Raw genomic sequence first — 27,535 nt, 5'->3', positions numbered from 1 at the left:
TGAAACACAGAACTCTGTTGTCCTTGGTTACTTTCACTTGGCTGTTCCTTGTTATTTTGTTATATCTGTATAACAGGTAGATCTCATAAATCCCTAAGGAATTATGGAATTGAAGATGGAAAAAGAGAGATTATTAAGCAAACTGAAGTTTGATTTCTCTGCAACGTGGCTGACATTAAGTGGAAAATGGAAAGGAACCAATCGCCTATGCAGTGACTCATGGTCAACCCTTACAACAACTGCACCACTAGGGAAGTTTTCTCTTGATGGTTATATCTAGTGTCAGACTCATGACTAAGACCTCATCATGGGGCTGGCATTGGATTCAAGGTCATCTCATCCACACTTGTGTTTCTCAGCTGGATTGTCATTTTTAATCTGCAAGGATTAAAGGGTCTACTTCTAGTTCATTTCTACTTTCACCAGGAAAAAGCACTTGTTATCTTCACTTTGTCTGATATTGGACACATTTTTAAATCATGACTTCGCTTTTCACAGAATCAGAAAAATCATTTGAAGGGGCTTTGGAGGTCATCCAGGGTAGCGAAAAACAAAGCACAAGCAAAGGACCAATTTTTAGACAGATAAATGAAGATCTACATACAGCTTTTATAACATTAGTAAGTCTTTTTTTGTGGCCGCCTTCATAGTATCCTTTTAGAGCCAACCTAATTAAGTAGTCAGCAAGAGTGTAAATAAAAACATGCCATCATTGGGTGCTAGGTAACCAAGATAACACTAAAGTAAACAAATCTGTGGGCATCACATATGCAAGCTGGTAAGGTCCCATAAATCACCATGACTGGGTATCAGGATTTCAAAGGCACACTCTGTAAGCCCTCTCCCAGTCTGTTGATTCAAGCCCCAATTGCATTGGGTTACCTATATGGCAGCATATAAAATTGACCTTTTAAGTTTAAAAATAGTTACAGTCATCATCCCTACTAAAGACAGGCCATAGTGCCTGCCATGTGTGTGCAGCACACTACGTACTTTACATAAGTGTTTATTTAATTTTCACAACAGTCCAATGAGGTAGCTTGTGTTGTCTTGATTATAGAGAAAACAGAGGCTCAAAGGGGTTAGAGTAAATTAATGGTCCAAGGTCCTAACTCTAGTGTGGAGCAGATTTATACCCAGAAAAGAAGTCGTTAAGTTCATCAGAATTTAGGAAATGATTTAAAGGAGAATTGAGAATTTGCTATTTTGTTCCATTTTACTCTCCTAGCATGTAAGTTAACTAACAAGTCTATTACAGTGAATCAGCTGATATTTATATGGACATGGTCTCTTTTCACCCTATTGCAGCTTGTACCTTGCTGTCACGTACCCTTCAACTATTCCCTTTCCTCACTCCTGGGCACCAGGATCCTTAGGGGATAGCCCAGCCGTTGGATTTAGCAACCCACCCATGCTGCTACTGGGCTACCACTCAAGGAGGCAACAGGTGAAGGAGATGACACCAGCTCTTAGTGCTAACAGAGACCTGAATCTCATGAAATACACTGTCTGTAAATCTCCCCAAGCTAGTCAGTCCTCCCCTCCTCCCCCAAAGCTGCTGCTGATCATCCTCCCTAAAACATTCGCACCCTCTTGTTGACCTGTGGGATTTCTTTTTTCTTCAAAGCTGTCCCCAAGGCGCATTACAACCAGATTTCACCATACAAACCCTGAGGCAGAAGGGGGTCAGGAACAGAAACCGGTTCCTTTGCCTTCAGCCAAGGAGAGCCCTGACCCCAGGCCAGCGGGATCAGATGTTCTGCCTTCTCCCACTCCTCCTGCCCTCATTGCACGCTAATAGCTTCTCTGTATTTCTTGCAACCTTTCTTTCCCTCATTTTTCATCCCTCCCACCATCCATTGGTCCACATTCCCTTTCCCATTTTGTCCCTAGATGAAAACAGACTTTCAAAGCACCCTCATAGTAACAGGCTATTTTTAAAACCCTAAACTTTCTTACACCTTCTCTGTTGTTGCCTTCCTCACCACCAATATCCTTAGATTCTCTGCCAGCTTGGCATTATAGATCTGCTTTCGTCATTTGGTTTCCTCATCTCACCAACCTCATTATCCTTTCATTTATATCTGTGACCAGTTAACCACCTGCCTGCCAGGGTGGCTCCCGACCAGACACACTGTCTCAACATCATGTTCTTCTTAGGAGGAAGGGGCCAGGTCAGGTTTGTGCCCATTTGACATAACTGAGAGAAGGAAGGCAGAACAAGATGTACTACAGGATTCCCCTTGAGGAATTAGCTTTTGCTGAAATTGCTCTTGCTATTTTGGAATCCAGTACTCATTAAATACATATTTTAAAATGTTTGGAATATTTTGAACATGTAGCCTGAGAACAAACACTTATTTATGTCTCTATGTTCACCCAACACTTTATCTAAAAAATAATTACCTTTACACCTACTAAAATCCCTGCAGAGCACTTGCTAGCCTGCCTGCACAAGGCCCTGGGCTCCCCCAGTATTGCACAAGTGCTCCCTCCACATGGATCTTAGGTAAATTTAAATGAGCCTCAGGTTTTCATCTTTAGAAATGGGAGAAATTGTTTTCATATATAGTATACTATTTCTAGGACTAAATTAGAAACTTAAGTTTTGAGGTATGGGAAAATAAAGAAAATCATGCCTTACATTAGAAGGTAAGGCACATACGAGAGTTTCCCGACCAGTGGTAGTCAAAGATTGTTTATGGACCAAATGGATAATACTATAATGTTTGGCATTGAGTCTTTTCTTTGTAATTCTGTGTAATTCAGTATATTTTATAATTCTTTTAAAAGGTACACAATCATTTTTATGTTTTTCTCCAACTTCTCACTGTTCTTCCTTCTTCAGTGAGTTTGAATTAGAAGGATCAGGTAACATTTTAAAACAGAATAACAAAAGGAAACACTGATACAATGAGTAATTGATTCTTCCACTGAATTTGACTTTTCAGATAATAAATTCCTTTCATATTGGAATTAACTGTGTCATAACACAAACTCTGTTCCCTTTAATCATTTCACTTCTCATTAGCACTAAAACAAAATTAAGATTTAGGCCCAAATATCTTTCAGGAAAAACTAAACTAATCTTCTCCTGATGTAAAGAAAATAAATAGGCCTATTTCTAGTAAAAGATTCCTCATGAGTTACTGAAACCCAATTATCACTACTCTTATGAAGATCTAAGAGATCGTGCTGAGAATATAACATTAAGAAAACAAAGAAAGAAAATAAAAACATACACTAAAGAGAATATTAATGTTTCATCCTTATCACAGCATATGCTGAAAATGACTTGAAATATCCAAAAAGATGGAAGAGGATAGGTGCTTATTTAAAAAAAGGGAAGGGACTAGTCAATGAATATTCACTAAATACCACTTCTATGAAAGGCACGGAGCAAAGCATAGTTTTGTTCACTCTATGCAACTTTTAGCCTCTTTTCGTGAAACAGGGCTTCCCTGAAAATAATGACATTTAAATCACGTATACATAATTAAAGCACCCACGAAAGAATTCTCTTAAACTGTGAAAGCCCTCCCCAAATTGAAATTTATTCTCTTCCTAAATTATTGCTTCAAAGTCCATCAATTGTTAAAGGCAGTTTATTTTTTCCTGAAGATAGAAAAATGAAACTAGCAAACATCAAATACAGCCTATCTTGCTCAAGTACTCCTTTTCTAAAATGTAGAGTTGATTTATAGGCATAAAAAATACAATATCACCTTACTAAGAAAAAAATATTTTCTTTGTAATTCTGTGTAATTCAGTATATTTTATAATTCTTTTAAAAGGTACACAATCATTTTTATGTTTTTTCTCTAACTTCTCACTGTTCTTCCTTCTTCAGTGAGTTTGAATTAGAAGGATCAGGTAACATTTTAAAACAGAATAACAAAAGGAAACACTGAAACATTTCCTCAAAATATTTTGAGAGTATTTCTGTAAGACAATTATGAATAATTAATATGAGTAATGCTCATTCATATTTGTCTAAAACAAAAACAAAGCAACCAGAACACTGCTATGTACAGAGAACACACATTAAAATCAAGCAGTTATTTTCTGAAGTGGAGAAGGCACCCATGGGTCTGAACTTACTCCAATATGGCAGCCGCATCTTTGCCTTGTTGCTATGGTTACATCCCCATCGTGCCTGTGCTTTCTACTTTCCAGACCTGTTTATGACAGGCAGAGGTGTTTCCTACTATGGTGCCTATGTCTGCACGGCTAACTGCTTGCCAGGAATAAGAGCCAGAGGCTGCGACAGTAGGGATTACAGTGCAGCAGCCCCTAGATGTGGACGGGAACTCAAGCACATGCTAGGTAGAACCTGACAGAATAGACCCTAAAAGGTAAAAAAGATTCTCTCTCTCTCTCTCTCTCTCTCTCTCTCTCTCTCTACACACACACACACACACACACACACACACACACACCCCTTTTCATCAAAACTAGAAGAGAGAGCATTCAGATAGTTCCAACTGAAAAGGATCTAATAAAAACGAGGTTATTGCTAAAATAGATATGACAGAAAACAGTTTGCAGATATGAATATGGTCCATCTGGCTTTTGCCTGAACACTATAAACTTTAAATTCAAATGAGATAAGGCTAATCTAGTATATCCTGCGATAACATTTCTGAGAGATGAGTTCTCTAGAAGCAGAACTCAGATTCTTAAGGGAGAAATACTAGGAACTCTTTTGTCAATGAACGAAAAACACTTTCTTAAAAGGCAGGAATGATAATGCTTTGACTCTTAGTCTACCAGTCCAAGCTAGAAATGGCATTTACATTAACTACTATCATGAGCCCTGTACTAACTTACCTGACTACCTAACAAAGGATGATATTGACACTCCCTGGGTTTAGACTAAAAGCAGTGTAGACAGCCTCATCAGAACAATAAAACAGAGGCAACATATTGTACTAACAGTGAAGAGAATCCCAGATAAAATCTTGTGGAAAGTCAAAGAAGATAGATGGAATATCCAATGGGGGAGGGGGCTGTGGAGAAAGACTCAGGAGGAGACAGGACAAAACAGGCTTCAGAACGAGGTCAGCATTCCAGACAGGCCTAGAGGAGTTCTTACATCACCTTTTTTGTTTTCAAATTTTTCGATTTACAGAAAACTTGTGAAGGCAGTACAGAAAATCCCCTATACTCTACGGTCAGTTTTTTTACATTAGTATGGCACATAGGTCACAATTACTGAGCTCATATTGATGCCTTCATTCCACACTTTTTTTTCTGACTTCCTTAGCTTTCATTTAGTGTTCTTTCTCTGTTCCAGGATCTCACACAGGATACCACGTTATATTTACTTACCATGTTTCCTTAGGCTCCTCTTGGCTTTAAGTTTCTTAAAATTTTCTCATTTTTAATAACTCTCACAGTTTTTAGGAGTTCTGGTCAGGTATTTTGTAGAATATCCCTCAAATGGAATTTGCCTGATATTTTTCTCATGATTAGACTGGGGTTAATTGCAGATGACATGGAAAATCATAGGTGCAAAATACCACTTTAATCAGATCATATCAAGGAAACAGATTCTTAACATGACTGTATCATTGTCAGTGTTGATCTTGACAACATGGCTGAGATAGTATCTGTTGAGTTTCTTATTGTAGAGTTACTTTTTATCCCCTTTTCACAGAGTACCATTTGGAAGGAAGTCAATATGCACAGCCCATACTTCAGGAGAGGGGAGCTATGTTCTTCCTCTTTGTGGGTGCAGAATCTATCTATATGTTATTTTGAATTCTCCTACACAGGAGATTTGCCAATCTTCTCCAATTTAATTATTTATTCAATCAATTATTTCTATCAACATGCACTCAGGGGTTTTTATATTATATTTTGAGTATTAATATAGTACTACTTTTTTTTGCATGTATTGTTCCAGCTTTGACAATTAGAGCTCTTTGAGTTTGCTCTTGTATCCCACTTATAGGTCCCCACATTAGTATATGATTTTGTTTGTTTGATCACATCCTTACTTTCTGGCAGTACAAGATGCTCCAGGCTCATATTGTATATGTCCTGCCTCAGTCCCTAGAATCCGCCATTTCTGTAAGGAATCCTGCTATCTTTTACAGGACAGTAGTGTTAGAAATTAAAATGGGGGTGGGGTGCTAGGTGCACTCATACTACCAGGGTGTGGTTGCTTCTAGGTCCTCTCACCTGACAGAATGAGAAAATATTTGTGGTGTACAAGATGGTTCAGATGTTGAGAGGTGGAAACACGGGCTAGGTTCTCAATATACTTTTATTAACATTAAATATTAATAAGAGATTGTGAGCCTCTGTTAGTTCCAGTTTCATTCAGAGGAATTACAGAGATATATTCATTTATGAAAAAGAAAACCCTCCACTGCTTTATGCAGGACTTTAAGAAGGACTAATAATATTCCTTTATAGCTGGAAATAAATGGCTTAACATACTCAGTATTTACCATGTTCCTGTCTCAATAATTCTCATCTCTCAATTCATCAAATCATCACAGCCACTATTTAACAGATGAAGAAGCTGAAGCACAAAGGGAAAGTGGGCCCATGTACTCTGAATATAAGGCAGAGAATGAGTCCAACCCAGGCAGCCTGGCTATAGAAGGGTGGTCAAGGAGGGTGGAGGATGGGAAAGGCAGCGGAGCACAACAGACACTAGTATGGCAATATGTAAATCAATGGATGTGTAACTGATGTGATTCTGCATTCTGTGTATGGGGTGAAGGTGGGAGTTCATAACCCACTTGAATCAAAGTGTGGAATATGATATGTCAAGAAATTTGTAATGTTTTGAACAACCCACAATAAAAAATTAAAAATAAAATAAAAAAAAAGATCCACAGACCGTTCTACCTGAGGAATGAGTATCTAATGAATGAGAGATTTCTATTGAAGAAATTTGCCATTTCTTCTAGAAGGGAAATTCCACTGAAGGCAGAGAAAGAACAGGGTAGGTTGTTTAAACCAAACAAATCTTTCTAACTAAAAATGACTTTAAATAATGTTTTTGTTACAAATTCAGATGACTATGTCCAAAAATATGGCCACTGTCCATAAGTAGTAAGCTAAATGTTGTAAGGTGGCCTTCAAATAAATGCTTTCTTGTCATATATTAATTTTAATATATATTAGAAAAAAATAAGGTGTTCAGGTAAGTATTTATGTTTTTTAAATAAATTGTTTTAAATTAAACCTTTAACATACAATGGCAGATATGAATGTATTCAGAAATGATGGTGTATACAGACATGATGGTTTAAGAAACACTAATTAAGATTATAATTTAGACTGTAATTCCTTACAGAATAGAAACAAGAAATATTACATTCTTACATTGCAAGGAGTATAAAACACAAGGTTTTATTGATCTTGTTTTTTTGTGTATATTCCAGACAAGTGAGCACATATAATTTATGAAACATCCAGTATGTGTTATGCACCAAACACATTATAGCTATTATTCTCACAACATTTCAACTTATTTCCCCTCTATTATCTCTACTTATAAATGAAAAAAAATAGAACTTCAGAGAGGTGAGGCATTTGCCCAAACTATTAAGTAGGAAACAACAAAGCTGAAATTTGAAACCAAATTCACCTGACAAAAAAACATCTAAGTTCTTTCCATTCTGCAAAGTTGCCCTAAGTATCATTGGTGCACACTCCAGGTCAGGAGGTAAATATCACTTGTCTTTATCACATACAAAGTAAGCAAAACAATAACAAAACTCAGAATATAAAATAAGAATAAAGATAAATATTCTTTTAAAAATAAAGTATTCTTTAAAGAATATAAACCTATCATTATTTTAGCTATTAATGTAGTTTAACTAATTTCCTAATGAACACAGAACCATTTGTGGTTTAAGCAAATATCAAGGTTCATCCCCCATTCCTGTTAGAGGGAATAAAATTAAATGTCTTCTTTCAAAACTCATGTGACTAGCACAGCATGGTGTTTCTCACAGGCCTGTAATCCCAGTGGCTCAGAAGGCTGAGGCAGGAGTATCACAAGTTCAGCAATTTAGTGAGGCTCTAAGTTCAGCCTCAGCAATTTAGTGAGACTCTAAGCAACTTAGCAAGACCCTGTCTCAAAATAAAAAATAAAAAGAAAGGGCTGGGGATGTGGGTCAGTGGTTAGGCACCCCTAGGTTCTATCCCTGGGGCAAATAATAATAAGCTCATATGACTATTAAAATGAAAGACTGTCTGTCCATTTTCTAGAAAGATTTCAAACTATGCCAATTAAGCTATGATGACAAGTAACTAGGAGTAGAACTATTGCCCTACTAGAGCCACAATAAACCCCAGCAATGAGCAGCTTTAAAAAAGCTGATCTCCCTTACTAAACAAGAGAAAATCAAGCTCTACCGATTTTATGGAGCAACTAAAAATCATGACACTAACCACATTTCACTTCTACCATATATATATATATATATATATATATATATATATATCTTTTAAAACAGTGACAATCCATGTGACACTGCAAAAATCTTAAATTGAACAAAAGCATTATCATCCTTGTTATTCAGAGAAAAGTTTATTTAATCTATCTATAATACTAGTAACAATACTATTTTATCTTAGTTAAGCCTTATGTTTTAAATATATATATTTTTAAAAAGTGAAGAGTTCATAATGTTCTCAGTTGGAGCTACCATTTCCCATGAATCAAATCAACATGTAATAAATGAAAGCAATTTTTCTAGCAATGATTAATTTCTTGAGTCATAAAAATGAGGAATTTTTGATAATTTGAGTGTTAGGGATATTTAAGCTTACTGACACTAGAACTGAGTAGATGGCAACAGAGATAACTTTTTTTTTCCTTTTAACCTTAGTGTCTTGCTGAATTAAAGTCAACTAACTTAATATTCAATAAAACAAAAATACCCATTAAAAGTGCTTCCTTCTTTCTATTATTACTTTATAAAAAGAACATTTTTTATAAAGACAGGATTTCTCAATCCTTTTGTATTCACTTTAAGAAGCTATATGTAAGTTACAAAAGTCTTTCCTAAAATCTACCTTTATTAAATGGATGAAGGAGCACATATCAAGTTCAAGAAAACAACAAAAAGTTGTTAAACATGACTTTTTTTAAAATTTAGAGTTTTTCTTTAGGTTCCTCAATTAACTCTCAGCGATTCTTTTTTCTAAATTTAATATTTTAATGTAGAAAACAAGTGTTGCTATAATGTTCCATAAATTAAAAATGTCTTTTTCAATTAACTTGAGTTCCTTCTTAGCAAAAATTCAACACTGATTTCTATTCTGAGTTATCTTTTACTTATGCAGTGCAGAAATACCTTAAGATGAGCCACTTCTATGAACATATCATATTCCTTCCAGCAGACCTCCTGCCCATCAAATATATCAGCAGTCCCAGAAAGTGCTAGTCCATGCTGTGTATTGACAATCAAAAAGCAGCAGGGGGAGCAACCAAGGAAAGCTCTAAGAAAAAGCACCCCAGGAAAGCAATTTAATTTATAGGCAACAGAAACATACTAGGGATAATTACTAAAAACCAAAGAGACAAATAAATTCTATAAAGAAGTCATATCCACATTTGCAAACTGGCCTAAGCACCTCTGGAATGAATTATAGGACAACCTGAAGTCTCTTAGAAGGACACTTGAATCCTAATATCAAGACAGACTTTCAACTTGAAGGCCAGTAGTTTCCAGCAATGCCAAGCCTCGGAACTGCCCCCAAAATTAGAGAGGAGAAACAAAATGCATTTTTTTATCTGGGTATGTGGTAGAAAGAATCCACAATTATTTCATTTTCTCTTTTAAACATCACTGCACTTACACTGAAGGCCTGGTGAAATGTGCATTGTTAGGTCACAAGAGAATTAAGTTACCGGGTTCCATTGCAGTCTTTGAAAGTCCTGAGGGCCAGATTCCTGCCCTCCTTGTCACTCCTTCTACCCTCAATACACTTTCCATGAGAGAAAACCAAAAATACTATGAAACTATTCCACATTAAAGGATATTTTTGCCAGAAAGGCACTTTACTTTGCAAAATCTATAAAAGGATGGAAAAGTGCCCACCAACCTACATGACATTTTACATGTTCTAAAGATTTATATGGCTTTTGTTTTCAGTTTTACAGTAAAACAGATAAAATAATTAGTTTTTCTGTCTGGAATTTCATAGCTGAATTATTTTTAAAAGACTAAACTTCTAATAAGGACTTCAAATCTTCTAATAGAATTTTACAGTTACCTAAGAATTATAAAAATATCTATGAAACAAAGTGTCTAGCATAACTTATGGTTTAAATAGGCAATCCGTATGGTTAAATCAGTATGGTGGAATAGGCAATAAGTAAAGTCTGATCTGATCCCTAAATAATACCAGTAACAACAGATATAATGCTACTCTTGACAGACACTGAATTAGCTTGCTGTTAAATATATATACATATATATATATATATATATATATATATATATATATATATATATGTATTTTTTTTTCTTTAAACTCTTACATTGACCTTTAAAAGTATCTGTTATTATGCCTATATTATGCCAAGGAAACTGAAGCTAAAAGGCTTAAGTTGCTAATGTAACTCAGCTAGCAAGGAACAAAACCATGAACTTCCGGGTTCATTTGCCTCCAAAAGCTCTGATAACTCACTAAAATTTCCCTCAATTGTAACAATGAGGTTCCCAAGGAAATCTGTACAACTCTCAGGAAGATTAATGTGCTTATGAAGGTAAATGCTATAGATTTAATCACTCAAATTAAATGCCATCTGGAATCTCTTACCAAATTGGTACAAGCATCCTACAAGCCAACTGGCCTTGGCCAAGAATTCAATAATGTTCCTACCTCAATAGCATCAATAAGCAGTATGTACAGTATAAAACCAATACAGAAAATATAGCTAGTTACTTCTAAATCAATATTTTTAAATTACTATAAGGTTTCTTTTATTAAAATTTTAAAATATATAAATTGTTAACCCAACTTGTTAAATGGATTTGAGCAATCAGTTTCCTTCTTCCCAGCACCCAAATCCATCTCATAATTAGTATTTACTATTATCACTTTAAAATCCTGGTTTCTTACTAGCGTTTTTATTGTGTTTTTTAATCTATTAGAGTATAATTTTAAATATCTCAAGAAAGGGGAAAACTTTTCCATGGCCAAAGATAAACCCTGACAGAATGGATGGCAATAAGACTAATAACCAAAAAGCAATGTTGCAGATTCATTCATTCATACTCAAGAGAGACGGTGTGAAACAAATTGTCTGCATTTCCAGTCCAGACTGAAGGTAGGGCACCACTCACAGGGACTTTCAGATCAGCTGCTCCAGCTCAGTTTATAGCTCTTGTGGCTTTGGTAACTTTACAAACTTTACCAAGAGCTTTAGTTTTAATTCTTTTTCATCTATAAAAAATTATGTGAGCATAACACAAATTTAAAAATGAATAAGTTAAAAAAGAAATGAACAGCCTAGAAATTAAAAGTTGAAGCAAGAGCTTTGGTTGACCCAAGTGTCGTGTCAATAATCTTTCAACCACAGGATATAAACGTAGCTAAATGACTGCACTTTGAAAAAGTATTCTCTTATTTATTTGGTTATTTCAACCAAATATACCTATCTTCCACACTAATCATGTAAATTAACTCAAAGTTGAGAGCCATCACAGAGAAGATTTAAAAGCAGAAAAAAAAAAAAAAACAAGAAAAAAAAACCTCTTATTTGGTACTTGTAAAAGAAAGCTGTCATTTTGAGCAATTGCTGTGACCCCAAATGTTTTTTCCTTAAAGTATAGATAAATTATTTCACAGTTGAAATCACAATATATTGTTCGATTTCACATCAATTTTTAAACTTAAACCTAAGTTTCATCATTAAGAATATGAGTTTTAAGGAAAGTGAACTAGCTTTTCAGGTACATTTTGCTTAAAAAGTACTGTCAAATCATCTCAAAAACATAAATAAATGCATGCATCTCACTAGATAACCAAATTTTGTTCTGCCTTTTACTACATAGAATCAATCTAACAGACAAAGAATTAAGATCAGGTCCAGTGCAGAATGCTCTCACTCAGCATTTAGGACACTGGAGATATTTGGCATACATCTCCTGTTATTATGAATGTTATTATGAATCAAATTATGAAAAAGAAAAACAATCTCTATTTCTAGTTTATAAAAATAAGATTTTTTTAAGCCACATGAGAACAATGGCATCTAATGCTACTACAGGAATTAAGAGTCCCAATAAGAAAGCAATTCTAAGAGAAGCCATGCCAAATTTAGAAATGAGACCCAAATTTATATAATAAAAAACCTGATTTGATCATCAGTGTATACATGGGTAGGTCAATATGCATATGGGCAGGTTATTAACTTCAAGCAGTGGCTGGGGACCCCTTTTATTTGCTTGAAGCCGACTTTTTACTTAAACAGCAATGCTATCTATATAAGAAATGTTAACAGATAAGACAAGTATCTGTGATGCTACAGTTTTTGTAAAAACTGCATGAGGAAAAAACAGGTGGGATAAAAACTATAGTAAGCTAAAAAAAAAAAAAAAAAAGCATCACTCACTGAAATACATGTACACATGAAGAGTAAAATGACCATCACTTTCCTGACCTTGCAAATAAATGGGTGGCTAAAACACATAAGTATCTTTAAGAAACAAGTATTACTAATTGAACACAATATTACCAGTCCTTACTAGCTGCATCCCTCAGATATCTGCATCCAACATGCACATGCCTCCTCTCCTGCCCCTTCAGCCAGTCAATCATTAAAACACACATAATCCAATTTATTTCCTTGCATAACTATAGACAAAAAGAACAGGGCTTATTTTTTTTTTTAATGCAGCAAAACTGAAAATACTCTACCTTAACTTCCAGGCTATTTTATGGCTATTTCATACTGAAGATTACTTATCAGTCCCCCAAATTCCATTAACTGCCAAGACCAGCACTTTTGTACATATGGCACAAATGTCCAGCTGAAACCTCCTTGAAACTAAATGACCTCGGAAATCTGGTCTTCTTCAAGATCAAAAGAAAAGGCAATGATCATAATGAAGCTTCTAACTATGAATGTGTATGGCCAACAGAATATATAAAGGCAAAGGTCTAACAGGGTATCCTGACAACTAGATAAATGAGGGTTAAGGTTCCAAGTTCTGAGTTTGAGTGCAGTAGGTGGTGAGATCCAAGTGATTTCATTGACATCCACCAACTCTTATTTCCAACCAGGAATCTCAAGAATACCTTTAAATATGCAAAGCCAACAGACCCTACTGGGTTTCTCGTTGCAAGGGCAAAATGTCACTTAGGAACCCTGTGTCCTGGATATTTGATCAAACTATGTCAAAGTTGATTTTGCAAAATGTGTAATTTACCTATAGTGAGTGAAAGTGAGAAGGAAGGCATGGAAACAAGAACCTCTCTTCTAAAGCATAATAGCTAACATGCAGTGAGCATGACAAATATCTCCCTGTATTTCCCGGGGGCCACAGGGACTGGTGCTTCACCAGCGTGGGAATCAGCAGTCTAGGGGCATCAATGACAGTAGAGCAGGGACTTACCTTGTTGGAGGCCATCTCACTGACAGAGTGCCTGGTCTGCAGGGTCTCTAGTTGGTCCAGACACCAATCCAGTTCCTCCAGGGTCTCGCTGGCCAGTTTCTGGTAGGCCTCCTCTGCGAAGAGATAGGGAAAGGGGGACTCAGTTCTCAAGCGCTTCACTGGGCCGCCAGCGAGTTCAAAGGGGGCCATCCTGCCATACCCCGCCATGCTCGGATGCCCGGTGCCTGCACATGAGGGCTGCTCCTTCATATTGCCAAACCCGGCAGCTCGATGGGGGCTGAGTCTCCACCCGCGGGGCCGTTCGCGACTGGAAGGCTCAGTTTCTCCAGCTTGACGTCGCGGGTAGGCCCCCAGGGAGGGCGTGCGAAGTGCGACAAGCCAACTTTTATTACGGGAACGGAGGTGGAATAACCACGATGCGACTTTTGGACAGCGCGGCGGGTATTAGTCCTAGTTCTGGAGGATGGCAAAGGGATGGCGCGCACGACTAGCAGCCGTCCCGCAGAACGACGTCGGGTCCACTGCCGGGTCTCCTCGGTCCCCGGCCCCGCGCCCGCCCCGCCTGCCAAGCCTTATGCTCGGCACTTGAAGCGAATGAATCAGCCGTGGCCGGGTGCGCGGCCACCACGTTTCCTGTTTTCTTTCTCAAGTCCTCAGGCGGCGGGCGCAGCACGGCTCCATAGCCGCGGCTTTCCGGGAACTCTCCCCTTCACGCCCCTCGGCACTGTCTGGTTCCTCCTCAACTCCCTTACAAAAAGATTCCGAATTGCAAAAGCCTGTCCGTGTCACCCGCCGTGTCCTTCCCCGCAGCCCCGCCACCTCGCCGTGGCATCACCCCGTGCAGCCGGGCGCCACTCTCTTTGAAGCGCAGCCGGGGAGGCGCGGGTGCTAGCGTGTCTGTAGGGCTGCTTTGGGGCTGTCTGAAGGAGGAGAGCGGCGGAAAACCCGGCGTGGAGCACCCGCAGCCCGCCGCCCGGGGTCGCCGTGGGGTTCAGGCGGGGCTCAGGGGGGACCCGACGCGCAGGCGCGTGCGATCGCGCACCTGCCCCGCGGGGACCCTGCACATCCAGCCGAGCGGTTGGCCCTCTGGGTCTCCGGGACTGCCAGAGCCTCCTAGTTTTCACTCCTAGGCTTGAACGAGGTTATTGAAGACCCGCAAAATCGTTTCTGAGGGTTTATGTTTTAGGGTTTATGAGGTTCGCTTTCTGGGGGTTAGGACTTACTTTAAGGGAGCTGAGTTGGGGGAATAAGAACATTTCTATCAAAAGCAGACTCTCTCAGTACCTAGCCCACCCCGCTAAGTAGCAGATTTCTAAATTGGGGGGTGAACATAAACAAAACACTGTGCTTTTAGGTCCAAAAGCCTAAGAGTCTGACAATGTACTGTGCTGCCTATTCACATAAAGAGTTACCCTAAGAGTTATCTTAAAGGAGCAACGACGTGAATGAACCAGAGAGTAAGAGGAGTTCACACATGTCCTGAATACGTGCTTCCTTTGTGGAATTGCACAAGACCAGGATGATGTGAGGCCAAGGACAAAAGTCTGGAAAGGGTGTTTCTACCCGACCATGTACAGACTAAACTACAAAAGCGGTAAAACACAAAAGACCATATCTAAAGGCAATGTAGGCAAAATGGTTCTGTTTATAAGGGCCAACCCAGGGGACCATGGTTCACTCCTCCCTTAACATAAATTGATCATGCTTTAGCATGGAATTAAACAAGCCATTCCAAAGGAAAGAAAACCCAAAGTCCCAAGGGTCCATCTTATCCATCTTATAAAACTTTGTCATTCAAAGAAAAACACTTAAAAGCTTACATGAAGTTGTGGGGTCCCTTTCGGGAGCCCTCCAATCTATCAATATTGATGAAGAAGAGAGTCTGCGCTTAAATTAACAGTGGCACAACAAAGAATTTCATGGACCAACTTTCAGGATCCTGGGACTTTCCAGACAGGTTTTTACAGAAAATTTGTAAAGGTTACAGTAACTTTCAAACTATTTGTTACATGTGCCACGTGGCTTGTTATCTAGAATACTTGAACTGTTTGCTCTTCACTTTGAGTACTGTAGGTTTTGTCTCTTTTATTCTGTGCAAACCCCCCCCCCCCACCTGCCCCCTTCACACTAATCTCTGTATCTCTGTAAATACATATTTTAGGTGGATGAACAACCACCTAAACCTTGCCTGGTTAAAATTTAACTTTTTTTTTTTTTTTTTAAACCATAACAGAAGGAACAACCTTAAAGATAATTTAAATTGTAAGTTTAAAAGACTATAGTTTTTCCATGATTATAAGGCTATAAAAATATTACATGCTTCCTATTGAAAAGTAAAATATTACACACATAGAAAAGTCCCTTGTAGTCCCACAACCTAAGATCTCAAATGTTTCAGTCTATGGCTGTAATGCAACCATTTTCAATTTACTGAATCCTTTCCATATGTAAGTATAGCATTACCTAATTGCCATAGGTACCTCTACTCCATGGCTTTGTTTGTTTTTCCTCCTTCTGCTACATAAAATAGGGATATAGGAAATTGTAAGAGGAAATTAACTTATTTTATAGTCAGTTGAGTTGTCCATAGTTAGTAGATGGGTATAGCATTGTGCAGGAAGTGTTCACTATCATCTTTTCAGTCATATGAAGCCAGGAGTCCTCCTCTCATATCTCTAAGGTTTGACTCTCTATATTCATCTCCCCTGCAATTCAACTCTCTCAAAGCCTGAGACCCAGGGGACCTCCCAATACATAAAATGTCTCCCGCACCACCCCTCAACTTCATTTAACTTTCTAAAGTTTTTCTGAAATCAGAAGTACAAATTCAGGTCTCAGACCTAGCAGGATATGGTTCCAAGTATTATATTTCAGCCTCTATTTTTTAATGTGGAAAGGCAATTCAGGAAAGCTTCAGGTTAGAGACCTCATGCAGTTAGATGTAGGATTTGCTCTTAGGAAGGCAATATAATGACAAAAAGGGCAATTTATTTCAGATGATCCATTTTAAATTCAAATCATGGATTAGCCATTTGACTATCAAGATTTATGTGCCAACACAATGTGGTGTTTTAAATTCTAACATCTTCTACAATATCCTATGTAAGTCTGAAAAATGACACACACACAAAGACCCAGAACGTATCTAAATACCTGTCAGAAAATAATTACCACAGACTAAAGAACAGTTTGTTTTATAAACTTGTTGCTCAATAAAGAATTATTGTTGATATTAGCATAGAACTGAGAATATCACTTTTTCCACATTCCTAAGTCAATAGGTAATATGGCTAGCCACAATTTTTCAGGATCCTTAAGCCTTCATTTTTAGGAATTTTAACCCAAAGTGTTCTAAGGCATTGAGTAACTAGCCTTTTTATCCCTACCATTGAAAATGAAAAAGAGGGGCTGGAGTTGTGGCTCAGCGGTAGAGCGCTTACCTAGCACGTGCAAGGCCCTGGGTTCTATCCTCAGCAACACATAAAAATAAATAAATAAAATAAAGGTATTGTGTCCCACTGCAACCTAAAATTTAAAAATATATATTTTTAAAAAAAAGAAAGAAAAAAAGCCTCAATGAGCAGTTGTCAGCTATCCTACAAGAAACTGAGTCACCACATAAAACACCTAAATGCCATCTACAGCTGGCAGGTCAAAAACAGTGAAAGAGTTTAATTTTGTTTTTTTACCAAGAACACATACTGCATTCATTAATAAAATACCTGCCCCCAAGAATAGTATACACCATAGCCCTACTTTAAAATATATATATATATATATATATATATATATATATATATATATATGAAAACCCTTTTATTTAAACTATCCAAAATCACACTAAATCGAAGAATTAAAGAGAGAAAAACACCCAAGTAAAAACTATTGGCTAATATCCATAAGGCATTAGAGGGCTATGGAATAGCAACTGAGAAAGAACTTGAGCCTTTGGCACCCCCCCACCCCCCACCCCCAGCAGCATCGGTTTTCTCCAAGGCACCCTTGAACTATGTAACACCAGGGCTCTGCTCAAACCCTCCCATGAACAAACAGTCCTCAGTGCCTGTGGGCCAGCACTTGGCTTCCGTCATTGTGATGCGCACAGGGTTCCCCAGACACACAGCCTGAAATAGTGCCAGGGGCTCCTGGAGAGGATGCTGAAGCAGCAGCTTCCCTTTGAAAAAGGCAAAAAGTTCCCCAGCTCAGAGCCACAGCAGTGAGCTGGAGGTTGAGGTCATTTTCTTGAGAAATGTTCCATCCATTACTCTCACCCACAACTTACAGCCCTGCTGACCAGTGAGGTAAATGGATCCACTCTACAGGATGTGTAACTGTGTAGACGTTGGATTTTGGCCAACATTTGCAGGGTTAAAGTTTGTCGCAATTCCTAGACAGACCTATTGCTGCAAATGAGAATAGGTCCAACAAATCCATGACTTACTTCTGATACTATTTGCATATTCTTAATTTAAAATAGAAATTATCACAGCTGATTCAGATCTTTTTAAATTAAAACGATCCCATTAAACAGCTCCTACATGCAAATACTTGATACCTTTCTAACCAAATCCACTTTCTCCTTATTCCAGGCAAAGTCTCCTCCTTGTTTTTAAGGAAGGAGTTGAAAGTGGAGGTAGAACTGGAGAAAATGATTTCTATTTCACCATGTATTGCTTTGAGAAAATGATTTCTATTTCACCATGTATTGCTTTCCCGGACTTTGCTCTAGTAAGAGATTTGTGCAGGTTAGCTCTTAACTTTGCTGACAATTTTTTTTTCCTCTATAAATTTTATCTGATGGGAAATACATGAAGGCCCTGGATTCTCTTTCAATGTGTACATGTAATAGGTTTAAGCAAAACTTGCCAGTGGCAAGCTGCTTTTGATTCCAAGTGAATTTCTGGCATTGAGTTCTTGTTTTGAAGTATTTTAAAATCTTTTAATATATAGAAACTTTCACTCAGTACTTCAAAAAATGTCCAAAGTGAAGATAAGTATTATCTTTCCAGTATCTACCTTTCCCCACCCCACCCCCACCAGTGCTGCCTAAGGCTATAATAGAACCTCTTAAGTGAAATAAACACAGGATTGAGTTTCCCTGACTTTTGGTCCCAGCAGTAATCCAGCATTTATTTAGCACCAGCTGTGTGTCAAATACTTTATTAAAGTCTGCGGGAACAAGATGATTACATGTGTGTCCCTTATCCAAGGGAACCTAGAGCCCAGCAGTGGAGACAATTTCAGCATACTGCATAGTAGAAAGTACTTTCAAAGAATGAAGTACATGGGCTATGGGATTATCAAAAAGGGCCATTTAAATCAGACTGGGACAGAGGTGAAGAGGAAAAGGCGAAGTCCTACAGAAGAAAAGAGAAGGCAAGTAAAGAGGGTGAAAGGGATATTTAGGAGAAAACAAGCAGACACCTAGAACTGTGATCAACAAGATGTGTCTGTATGTGTGTGTAGAAAATTGAGTTGTCATAAATAGGACTTTGCTCAAAGGAAAAGAGGCTGGGGAAAAAATCTAAAGAAATCTGAGAAATTTGCAGACACTGGCCATGGAAATCTTCTCAGGCATCAGCAGGTAGGAGCTTTGGACTATCTTCAAAAGTAGGAGCCACTGAGTAATTCAGAGAGCTGTGTGATACGCTATCTGATTTTAGTTTAGCTAGAAAATTCTTGGGATGTGCAATAAATGGGTTTGAAGGAGTCAAGGCTGAGACCATTATCCTTGACCATATTATTGCTAGAATAAAACTAAATAATTTATAGACCATTTGCTTCTCTGATTATTATTCTTACTAAGACAACCTCTGTATTAAAACCCTACATTGGCATATGTTCTCCCAACATGGTCAGGCATGAATAGAGGGACTGCACAGTGTGACCGGAGAGGGGTAGGCTTTCTGCTCTCAAAAACTACAACCTCATACTGTCATGAGAAGAGGGGTGCGTATCATCAGAATTTCTTTCAGAGAGAACCTGCCTGCAAGAAAGTGTTTAATAAGCCTACTTATGACAGAAGTCCAGGCCTTGAGAAACTATGGGTTGGTTAAGATGAATTTGTGGCCTCTTCTACCCAGGAAAGCCAGAAGAATAGGATGATTGCCTGAGAAGGAAGTTTGTGCATGTGAGAGGCAGGTGGTAGGGGTGGGCAGAGAAAGAAGTCAGCCTGGTCTAAAGAGTAAGTCCTTCCTTAAATTTTCCCTTCCCTCAATCTTTGGTAAAGTTCCTGAAGGCACAGATTGCTGAGTTGTTTTAACTCACTGAAGGGATTGCACTTGAAGGCCAGATAGGCCTGAGCAGAATGTTTACCTGAGCTGAGAGAAGAGGCTGAGGAAGAGGAGAAAAACTTCTAGAATTTGACTTAAGAATAATTTTTGTCCAAACAATTTGAGTTTGAGCCAAGTTTAATCAGATATCTGGGTTGGTGGCTCTACACAACATGTATGTTATTATAAGCAATATCATTCCTTGAGAGAAACTGGAAGATGTCTCCAATCTCTATTCCACTATTTACAAACCACAATCCCAAGACAATTCCCCCAATTTTTGTGCATTCTTATTTTTTCACCTATAGATTGGGGAGACAACAAGAACATTGTAGGTTATTTTAGTTTAAGTGAGAGACTGTGAGTCAAATAATCTTGCATTGCTTCCTTTAGATTCTTTCCACATCCTCCTCCATTTAACCTTCCTTTCCACCTGGAGTTATCTCAGTACCTAACTTAAATAATCTTATTAATTAAAGTGAATATATCAACTAATACTTAGGGAAAACCTAGGACTCCAGTAGATAACTTAGTAGGTAACTGGGACAGTTTTTAAGATACCTAGAAAGAAAAAAAAAAGTTTTCAAGAAATGGAGAAAGGGGTCAGTCTAAAAATATAAAATTTATAAATTTGTTTTAGGAAAACCTTGCTGCTAGATTTGGTACAGAATTTACATAAATAATATTACCATGGGACACCATAACAGTAAATCTAATGTCCTTTTGATACCTATTTTATTTGTGTTTAAATTAAAAGTGCTTTCTCCCAAACACAAGAAATATGAAGTGCTATATTTTAGATAAACTCATTCATTTATTCAACAACTTATCTTAGGCACATTTATAGTATATACCAGGCACTAAATGATGGAGATTTAACAATGACAAAGTAGCCAAAAGTTACTGTCTACTCTCAAGTTTACACTCTACTGGTTATGAAGATCTTTTCATTTTAATACACTAATACTGAACATATGTTATATGTCAGTTTCTGAGTACACTAAATGGAAGGAAATGACCTTGGACTTTAGGCTCCATTGAGGAACCAGGACAGTATTGTAAATTGTCCACTAAAACCAGGCAGGCAGTATGATGCAGTGTAAATACAAGGCAGAGATGGAGGACAGAAGAGGTGCCACTTGACGCAGCTTTCGAAAGACATGGAACAGCTTTCTGAAAGGAGCAAGGTCAGCCCTTAAGGATGAAATCTAGAGTTGACCAGGTAGAAAACAGGAGGCAACAGAGGACAAACACATGTCATTGCTAGCTGGAACACACAGGCCATACAGGGAGCCACAAGCAGATGAAGATGGGAAGGTTAGGCAGACCATGGGCATAGATAAAAGTGGAGAAGTAGTTCTGGAACAGTATTTAAGAGTTTATGGCTTTTGGAGGCACCACAATACCTGACGTCAAATTATGCTACAGAGCTATAGTAACAAAAACATAATTGTACTGGCATAAAAACAGACCCATAGATCAATGGCACAGAATAGAAAACATAAGACAAACCCACACATCTATAGCCATCTGATCCTTAACCAAGATGCCAAAAACTTACATTGGAGAAAAGATAGTCTTTTTAACAAATGATGCTGAGAAAACTAGTTATGCATCTGTAGAAGAATGAAACTAGACCCTTATCTCTCACCCTGCACAAAAATCAATTCAAAATGGATCAGAGGCCTAGGAATTATACCAAGAACTATGCAATTCCTAGAAGAAAATGTAAGGTTAACACATCAGCATATAGATACAGGAATGACTTTCTCAATAGGACCCCTAAAGCTCAGGAAATAATTCCAAGAGTTAATAAACAAGATGACATCAAATTAAAAATCTTTTGCACAGAAAAGGAAACTATTGAAAAGAGGAATGTCAAGAGAGAACCCACAGAATGGGAGAAAATCTTTACTAGCTATTCCTCTGTCAGAGGATTAATATCTATAATATATAAAGAACTCAATAAACTTCATGCCAAAAAAATCAAATCACTTGATTAATAAATGGGCAAATGAATTAAACAGACTCTCCTCAAAAGAAAAAAATATAAATGACCAATCAACATATGAAAAAATGTTCAGCATCATCAGCAATTAGGGAAATAGAAATCAAAACTACACTGAGATTTCATCTCATACCAGTCATAATGGCAGTAATCAATAATACAAATAATCATAAATGCTGGAGAGTATGTGGAGAAAAAGGAACACTTTTATACTGCTGGAGGGATTGTAAATTAACACAACCACTATGGAAATCATACGGAGGTTCCTCAAATACTAGGAATAGAACCAACATATGACCCAGCAATACCACTCCTTGGTATTTATCTTAAAAGAATTAAAGTCATCATACTGCAGTGATACATGCATACAATCATGTTTATACCAGCACAGTTCACAATAGCCAAACTATGGAAACAGTCTAGGTGTCTATCAATGAATTGATAAAGAAAATGTGGTATAAATACAAAATGTAGGTTTATTCAGTCATAAAGAATAATGAATTTATGGCCTTTGAAGGAAAATGGAACTTGAGACCATCCTGTTAAGTGAAACCAAAACTCAGAAGATCAATGGTGATATGTTTTCTCTCATATGTGGAAGCTAGAGAGGAAAAAGGAAAAGAAAGGTGGGGACATATCTCATGAAAATCAAAGGGAGATCACTAAAGGAAAAGGGACCAAGGGGTAGGAAGTGGGGAGGGAGGGGGAAGTACTGGGGAATGATATTGGCCAAATTATATTGCTATATTGTGAGTATGTATGAATATGTAACAAATCCCATCATTATATATAACTATAATGCATCAATAAAAATGTGGGAAAAAAAGCTTATTGCTCTGGGAATGGAATGAAAGGAGGATTTGGGGAATGATAGGCCAGTATAGGGGTTGACAATGAAATAAGGAGAAAATTCTGGACAATGCTCAGAAGAGAAGTTGCAAAGAGCAGAAGAATCACTTAAGAGGAAGAGTCAGAATTTAAAAAGAAGAATATTGTTATGGACCAAAGGTTTGTGTTTCCCTAAAATTTATAAGTTGAAATTTAATCTCCACTGTGATGGTATTTGGAGGTGGGGTCTTTGGGAAGTAATCAGTTCATGAATGTGGAACCCTCATACATGGAGTTAGTGTCTTTATAAGAGACTGGACAGCTAGCTTGCACTTTTGCCATGTGAGGAGGCAATGAAGAAGAAGAGACGGCAGCCTGAACCCCCAAAACAGCTCTCCACAACCTGACCGTGTTGACACCCGGATCTCAGACTTCAGTCTCTAGAACTGTGAAAAATAACTGTTTGTTCTCCAAGCCACCTAATTTATGGTATTTTGTGCTAGAAGCCAGAACTGACTTAGATATTAAGACTTTGTCACTGATATTCAAGACAGACTATATATCCATAGGTTTGGATTAAGATAATTCCATTCTAAACTTGTGTTTCAGCAACATAAGATCAAAGAGGGCATTAAAGTATGTTAATGAGGGAGCTTGTATCTATTGTTTCAATACTTTAATAATAAAATAAGTATAAAAACTATGCTTAATACTTAAAAATAAGTATTAAAACTATGCATGTTATTTACATACCTTTGTAACAACAATTTTATTCCCATGGTATTGTGGGAAGGCACCTATGTTTTATCCAATCAAACTTGGAGTACAACAGCCTTTGGATCTTTATCTCTGTCAATTACTGCACAAATAAGTCTTTAGAGAAAATAAGGAGTCTCATAGATGGCCTTCAGTGACACCAGTTCTCACAGTCTTTCATTCTCTGATCTGACACCGTATCATCGTGGTTAGGTGCTGGTTTTAAGGTTGTCCAGTGGTGGTTAACTCAGAAGGGGTCAGCTATTTTTTTAGTGGGAGTTTCTGAACTGACTAAATACTGTCAAAGATCCCTTTCATGTACCAGGTATGGATGCTTTATATTTCAAATCAAGATATCCTGAGAAATAAAGGTATTGATAAAGGTACTGATAAACACGTGACCAAAAGATCTAACAGGAATGATTTTAGAGGAGGAAAAGTTTATTTAGTGCTCATGGTTTCAGAGGTTTCAGTTCACAGAGGGCCAACTCCATTGCTCTGGGCCCAAGATGGTGAAGATCATCAAGTCATGGTAGAGGAAAGCAGCTCAAGATATGGCAACAAAGAAACAGAGAGAGAAAGAGCGCTTTGCTCACTAGGGACAAAATATAAATCCTAAAGGCATGCCCCAATTGATCTATCTCCTCTAATTTTATCCCACCTACCGAAAGGTACCACTTCATCTCTATCAGGGGATTAATCCACTGATTAGGTTTAGGCCCTCTGCCACTGAGCTATATTCCAAGTCCTTTTATTTTTATTTTGTGACAGTCCCCCTAATTTGCTGAGGCTAACCTTGAATTATCTTCCTGCCTCAGTTTTCCCAGTAGCGAGGATTGTGCCACTGCACCTAGCTCAATTATCATTTCTTGAAGCACGCTTGAAAAATTTTGTCCCACACCTATCTATACCATCATATCAAATACGTCTGAAACATAAAGTCACTCATTCTCTGGGTGCCCACATCTTTGAAATTTCCTCTAGGGACATTCCCTACCAACCTGCCCTCCATCCTGCCTTTGTAACAGCCTACTATTGAGAAATGGTCAGGGAGTAATCTTCCTTCTTTTCCTCCTTCAAGTTCTCTCTTTTCCCCAGGGAGAGAGCAATCAAAACACCCATTCGTATTTATTTATCGATACATATTCTCCAATATACTGGTCACTGTAAAATACAAGAAAATGAAAGATTCAGTGGCCTGGACCTAGGAAAGACCTTAAAATATCTGGATGAGAAAATCAGACATATGATAGCTGCTCCCTAGAGGCAGTATAAGGTGACATATAAATCATTCAGTCTGCGAGTGCTACTGAAGATCAGAGCATGGAGAGGAAGGTATGGGCTGAAGCTAAGAACACAGAGTGCCAGGAGGAAGGCCAACCTGGATGCAGGTCTTCAACTGAGTCAGTGGTTTGAGGCTCTGTGGGAGGAGGGACTCAGCAGGCATTCTTTTCAGGTACAGGAAATGCCTGGAGCCTACATCAGGATTATGTGGGTGGGTGGTAAATGGCCTGGGCAGAGTAGACTCCTTCCAGAGAGGAGAAGGGAAGTAGAGTTGAATACTTAAATGTATTGCCTGGAGCTAATGGATACTGTGGGCATGGAGTAAGTGCAGTGGTAGCCAGGGAAGATGAAACAAGGAGGGAGAGTGGAGAACACTATAGCAGTGTAGAGGCAGAGTGCAAGGCTGAGGTTTGGAGGTGTCCGTTTTAGAGGCTACCGTGATAGAGCAATGGAGAGAACTCAGATTCACACGCTGACTCTGCAACTCAACAGGGATGTGGAGAACATGGGCAACTTAGCTACTTTACACCTCAGCTTTTTCATTTGCAAAATAGGATTAAACATACATCCTCTAGAAGATTGCCCGTGTCATTTTTTACATTTTATTTGAATATTAAGACAAACTTTAATTTAAAAATCATGGATCCATATCCCAATTTCTTTTTTTGTTGGTTTCAATTTGAAAACATGATTTATCTTTTTAAAAAACTGTATTTATGAGCCTATTACCTGTTTTTTTTTTTTTTTTATTTGGGGAGGGCTACCAGGGTTTGAATTTAGGGGCACTTGACCACTGAGCCACATCCCCAGCCCTATTTTGTATTTTATATAGTGACAGGGTCTCACTGAGTTGCTTAGCATCATACTGTTGCTGAGGCTAGTCTTGAATTTGCAATCCTCCTGCCTCAGCTTCCTGAGCCACTGGGGTTACAGGCATGTGCCACTGTATCTGGCAAGCCTATTGCCTGTAACACATGGGATGCTTTTTAAAATAGCAATCCATTTTCTCCCCATCTCTTCCTAAAACACAATACCATCAGAACAGTCCTGCACATATTTTTGGTACTAGTGGGACTCAATTCCTATACCTCTCTGAAAATTAACACAATTAACAGTATTAATTTCATTTGCTTCTTTGAAAAATCAAAATTGTAGTTTTCTTAATTAAGGAAGATGCATGAAGCATGTCATTTATATTTTATTCAACTTTAAGATTAGTTTTTAAAAATTATACTATTCCACAATTTTTATTATTCAATGCTGGGGAGTAAATTAAGGGTTTTGGCCTGCTAGGCAAATGCTCTACCATTGATCATTTATTTTTGATAATTTTTGATATGATTTGATCTTGTAAACTTAAAGTTTAAATACTGCTCCAGTTCTATGCTTAAATGAGAGCTTCGTGGAAAGAGAAAAACAATTGTATAGCATTTTTTCTTCCCACTGTCTGAAAATATATGGATGTAAATATATAATGTACATGTTGTATATGATGTATGTATAACATTCATACATATAGCATATATAACATAACATATGTGTCTGTGTATATATATATCTTCAGAGAATATTTGCTAGCTTAAGTAATTCCATGTAATATATGCACATTCTGCATTGTGATAATTAAGGCATTAGTATGAGTAAAAGGTTTTCAATTTAAAACAAGTGTCGGGTTTATTAAACTTAATTATTATGTGTGACCAACTTTTGGACTTCATATTCTTCTTCAATTGCCTTTTATATCTTAATTCTTGAAGTAAACTTTGAAATTGTTGACTTTTTATGAATTCTTCAATTTTCTAATACTACTATATTCAGTGCATCCACTATTTCACTTGTAGTTATTTACTTCATTTATGTAAATTTTGGTTATAAACCTAACCCATGAAGAAGATTCTGAACATTTCATTCTACCTTGTAATTTAAACCTGTACATCTAATTAATTTTCAGATTTGTCTTTGCTGCCTCAATAATTATACTTGTTCATCTTGAAAGTGTCTTGTCTTCATCTCCTTCAAGGACCCAACCATTGCTTTTTGATATTTTGAAAGACCTTCCAACGATGACCATGACAGGAACTTCAGCTCCTCTGAAGCCCTCCTTGTCTTGCAAGGTCCCAGGCTACTCATACATGTTTTTGGAGGTGGGGATTTAAATGACATTCAATAACTTATATTTTGTCAGTGAACCACAGTAAAAACTCTGTTTCGTACTATGACACAGAAGATTTGTTTCAAGTGGGAAGTGCCATGAATATTGTTGTTGATTGTGCCCATTCTTGAAGACATGTGGGCATTGATTCCTAGTAGTATAAAAAATGTGTATAGGAATGGAGAAGGTTTTATTACCTGTGTTTGTTTAAAAAGGGATGGTGGCAGACTCCTACCATAAACAACATTTGTGTGTTGTAATGCTCATGGCAAATTTTGTTTAGAGTCCTTGTTTAACACACTGAGCTTTTCAGTTCAAGTGAAACTAACAGAAGAAACTCCATCTATACAATGTAAAGCAAATCCGAATACAACTGAAGCAGTATATGCAACACACACACACACACACGTATATATTTGGCACTGTATGTAGAAACTAGGAACAGAACTTAACATGAAGTAGTATTTATCCTTGCTATGTACGGTTTACTTTAATATTTTGTATTTGTATGGGTCTTAGTGACCAGTTGGCATCTCTGACAGCAATAGTGCTTAGTACTAGTGACAGAAACCTTCCTGAGAGTATTTTGCAAAGAGCTCGTATGGACAAGATAATTTCAAAGCAGAGAAATTGAAAT

The 27,535-nt window shown here is 37.6% G+C and overlaps 1 protein-coding gene across 6 annotated transcripts in view; it reads right to left on the bottom strand.

Annotated features, from left to right (window-relative positions):
• Pde4d (phosphodiesterase 4D) overlaps window positions 1–27,535 on the bottom strand; it is a 1,072,337-nt gene that overhangs the window by 40,327 nt on the left and 1,004,475 nt on the right. For 4 of the 6 annotated variants that reach the window (XM_071612584.1, XM_071612590.1, XM_071612585.1 and 1 more), the window contains one exon: window positions 13,599–13,711. In XM_071612584.1, coding sequence (XP_071468685.1) covers window positions 13,599–13,711 — 113 coding nt within the window. Of the gene's footprint in view, window positions 1–12,900; window positions 13,101–13,598; window positions 13,712–13,797; window positions 14,498–27,535 lie in introns of those variants that run through there. The other 2 variants (XM_027938175.2, XM_071612587.1) reach the window with 2 other exon arrangements.

This window comes from Marmota flaviventris, chromosome 5, assembly GCF_047511675.1.
Source record: "Marmota flaviventris isolate mMarFla1 chromosome 5, mMarFla1.hap1, whole genome shotgun sequence".
Classification (NCBI taxonomy): domain Eukaryota; kingdom Metazoa; phylum Chordata; class Mammalia; order Rodentia; family Sciuridae; genus Marmota; species Marmota flaviventris.
Note: the sequence above shows the minus strand (reverse complement) of the source record. Positions and strands in the feature narration are given on the sequence as shown.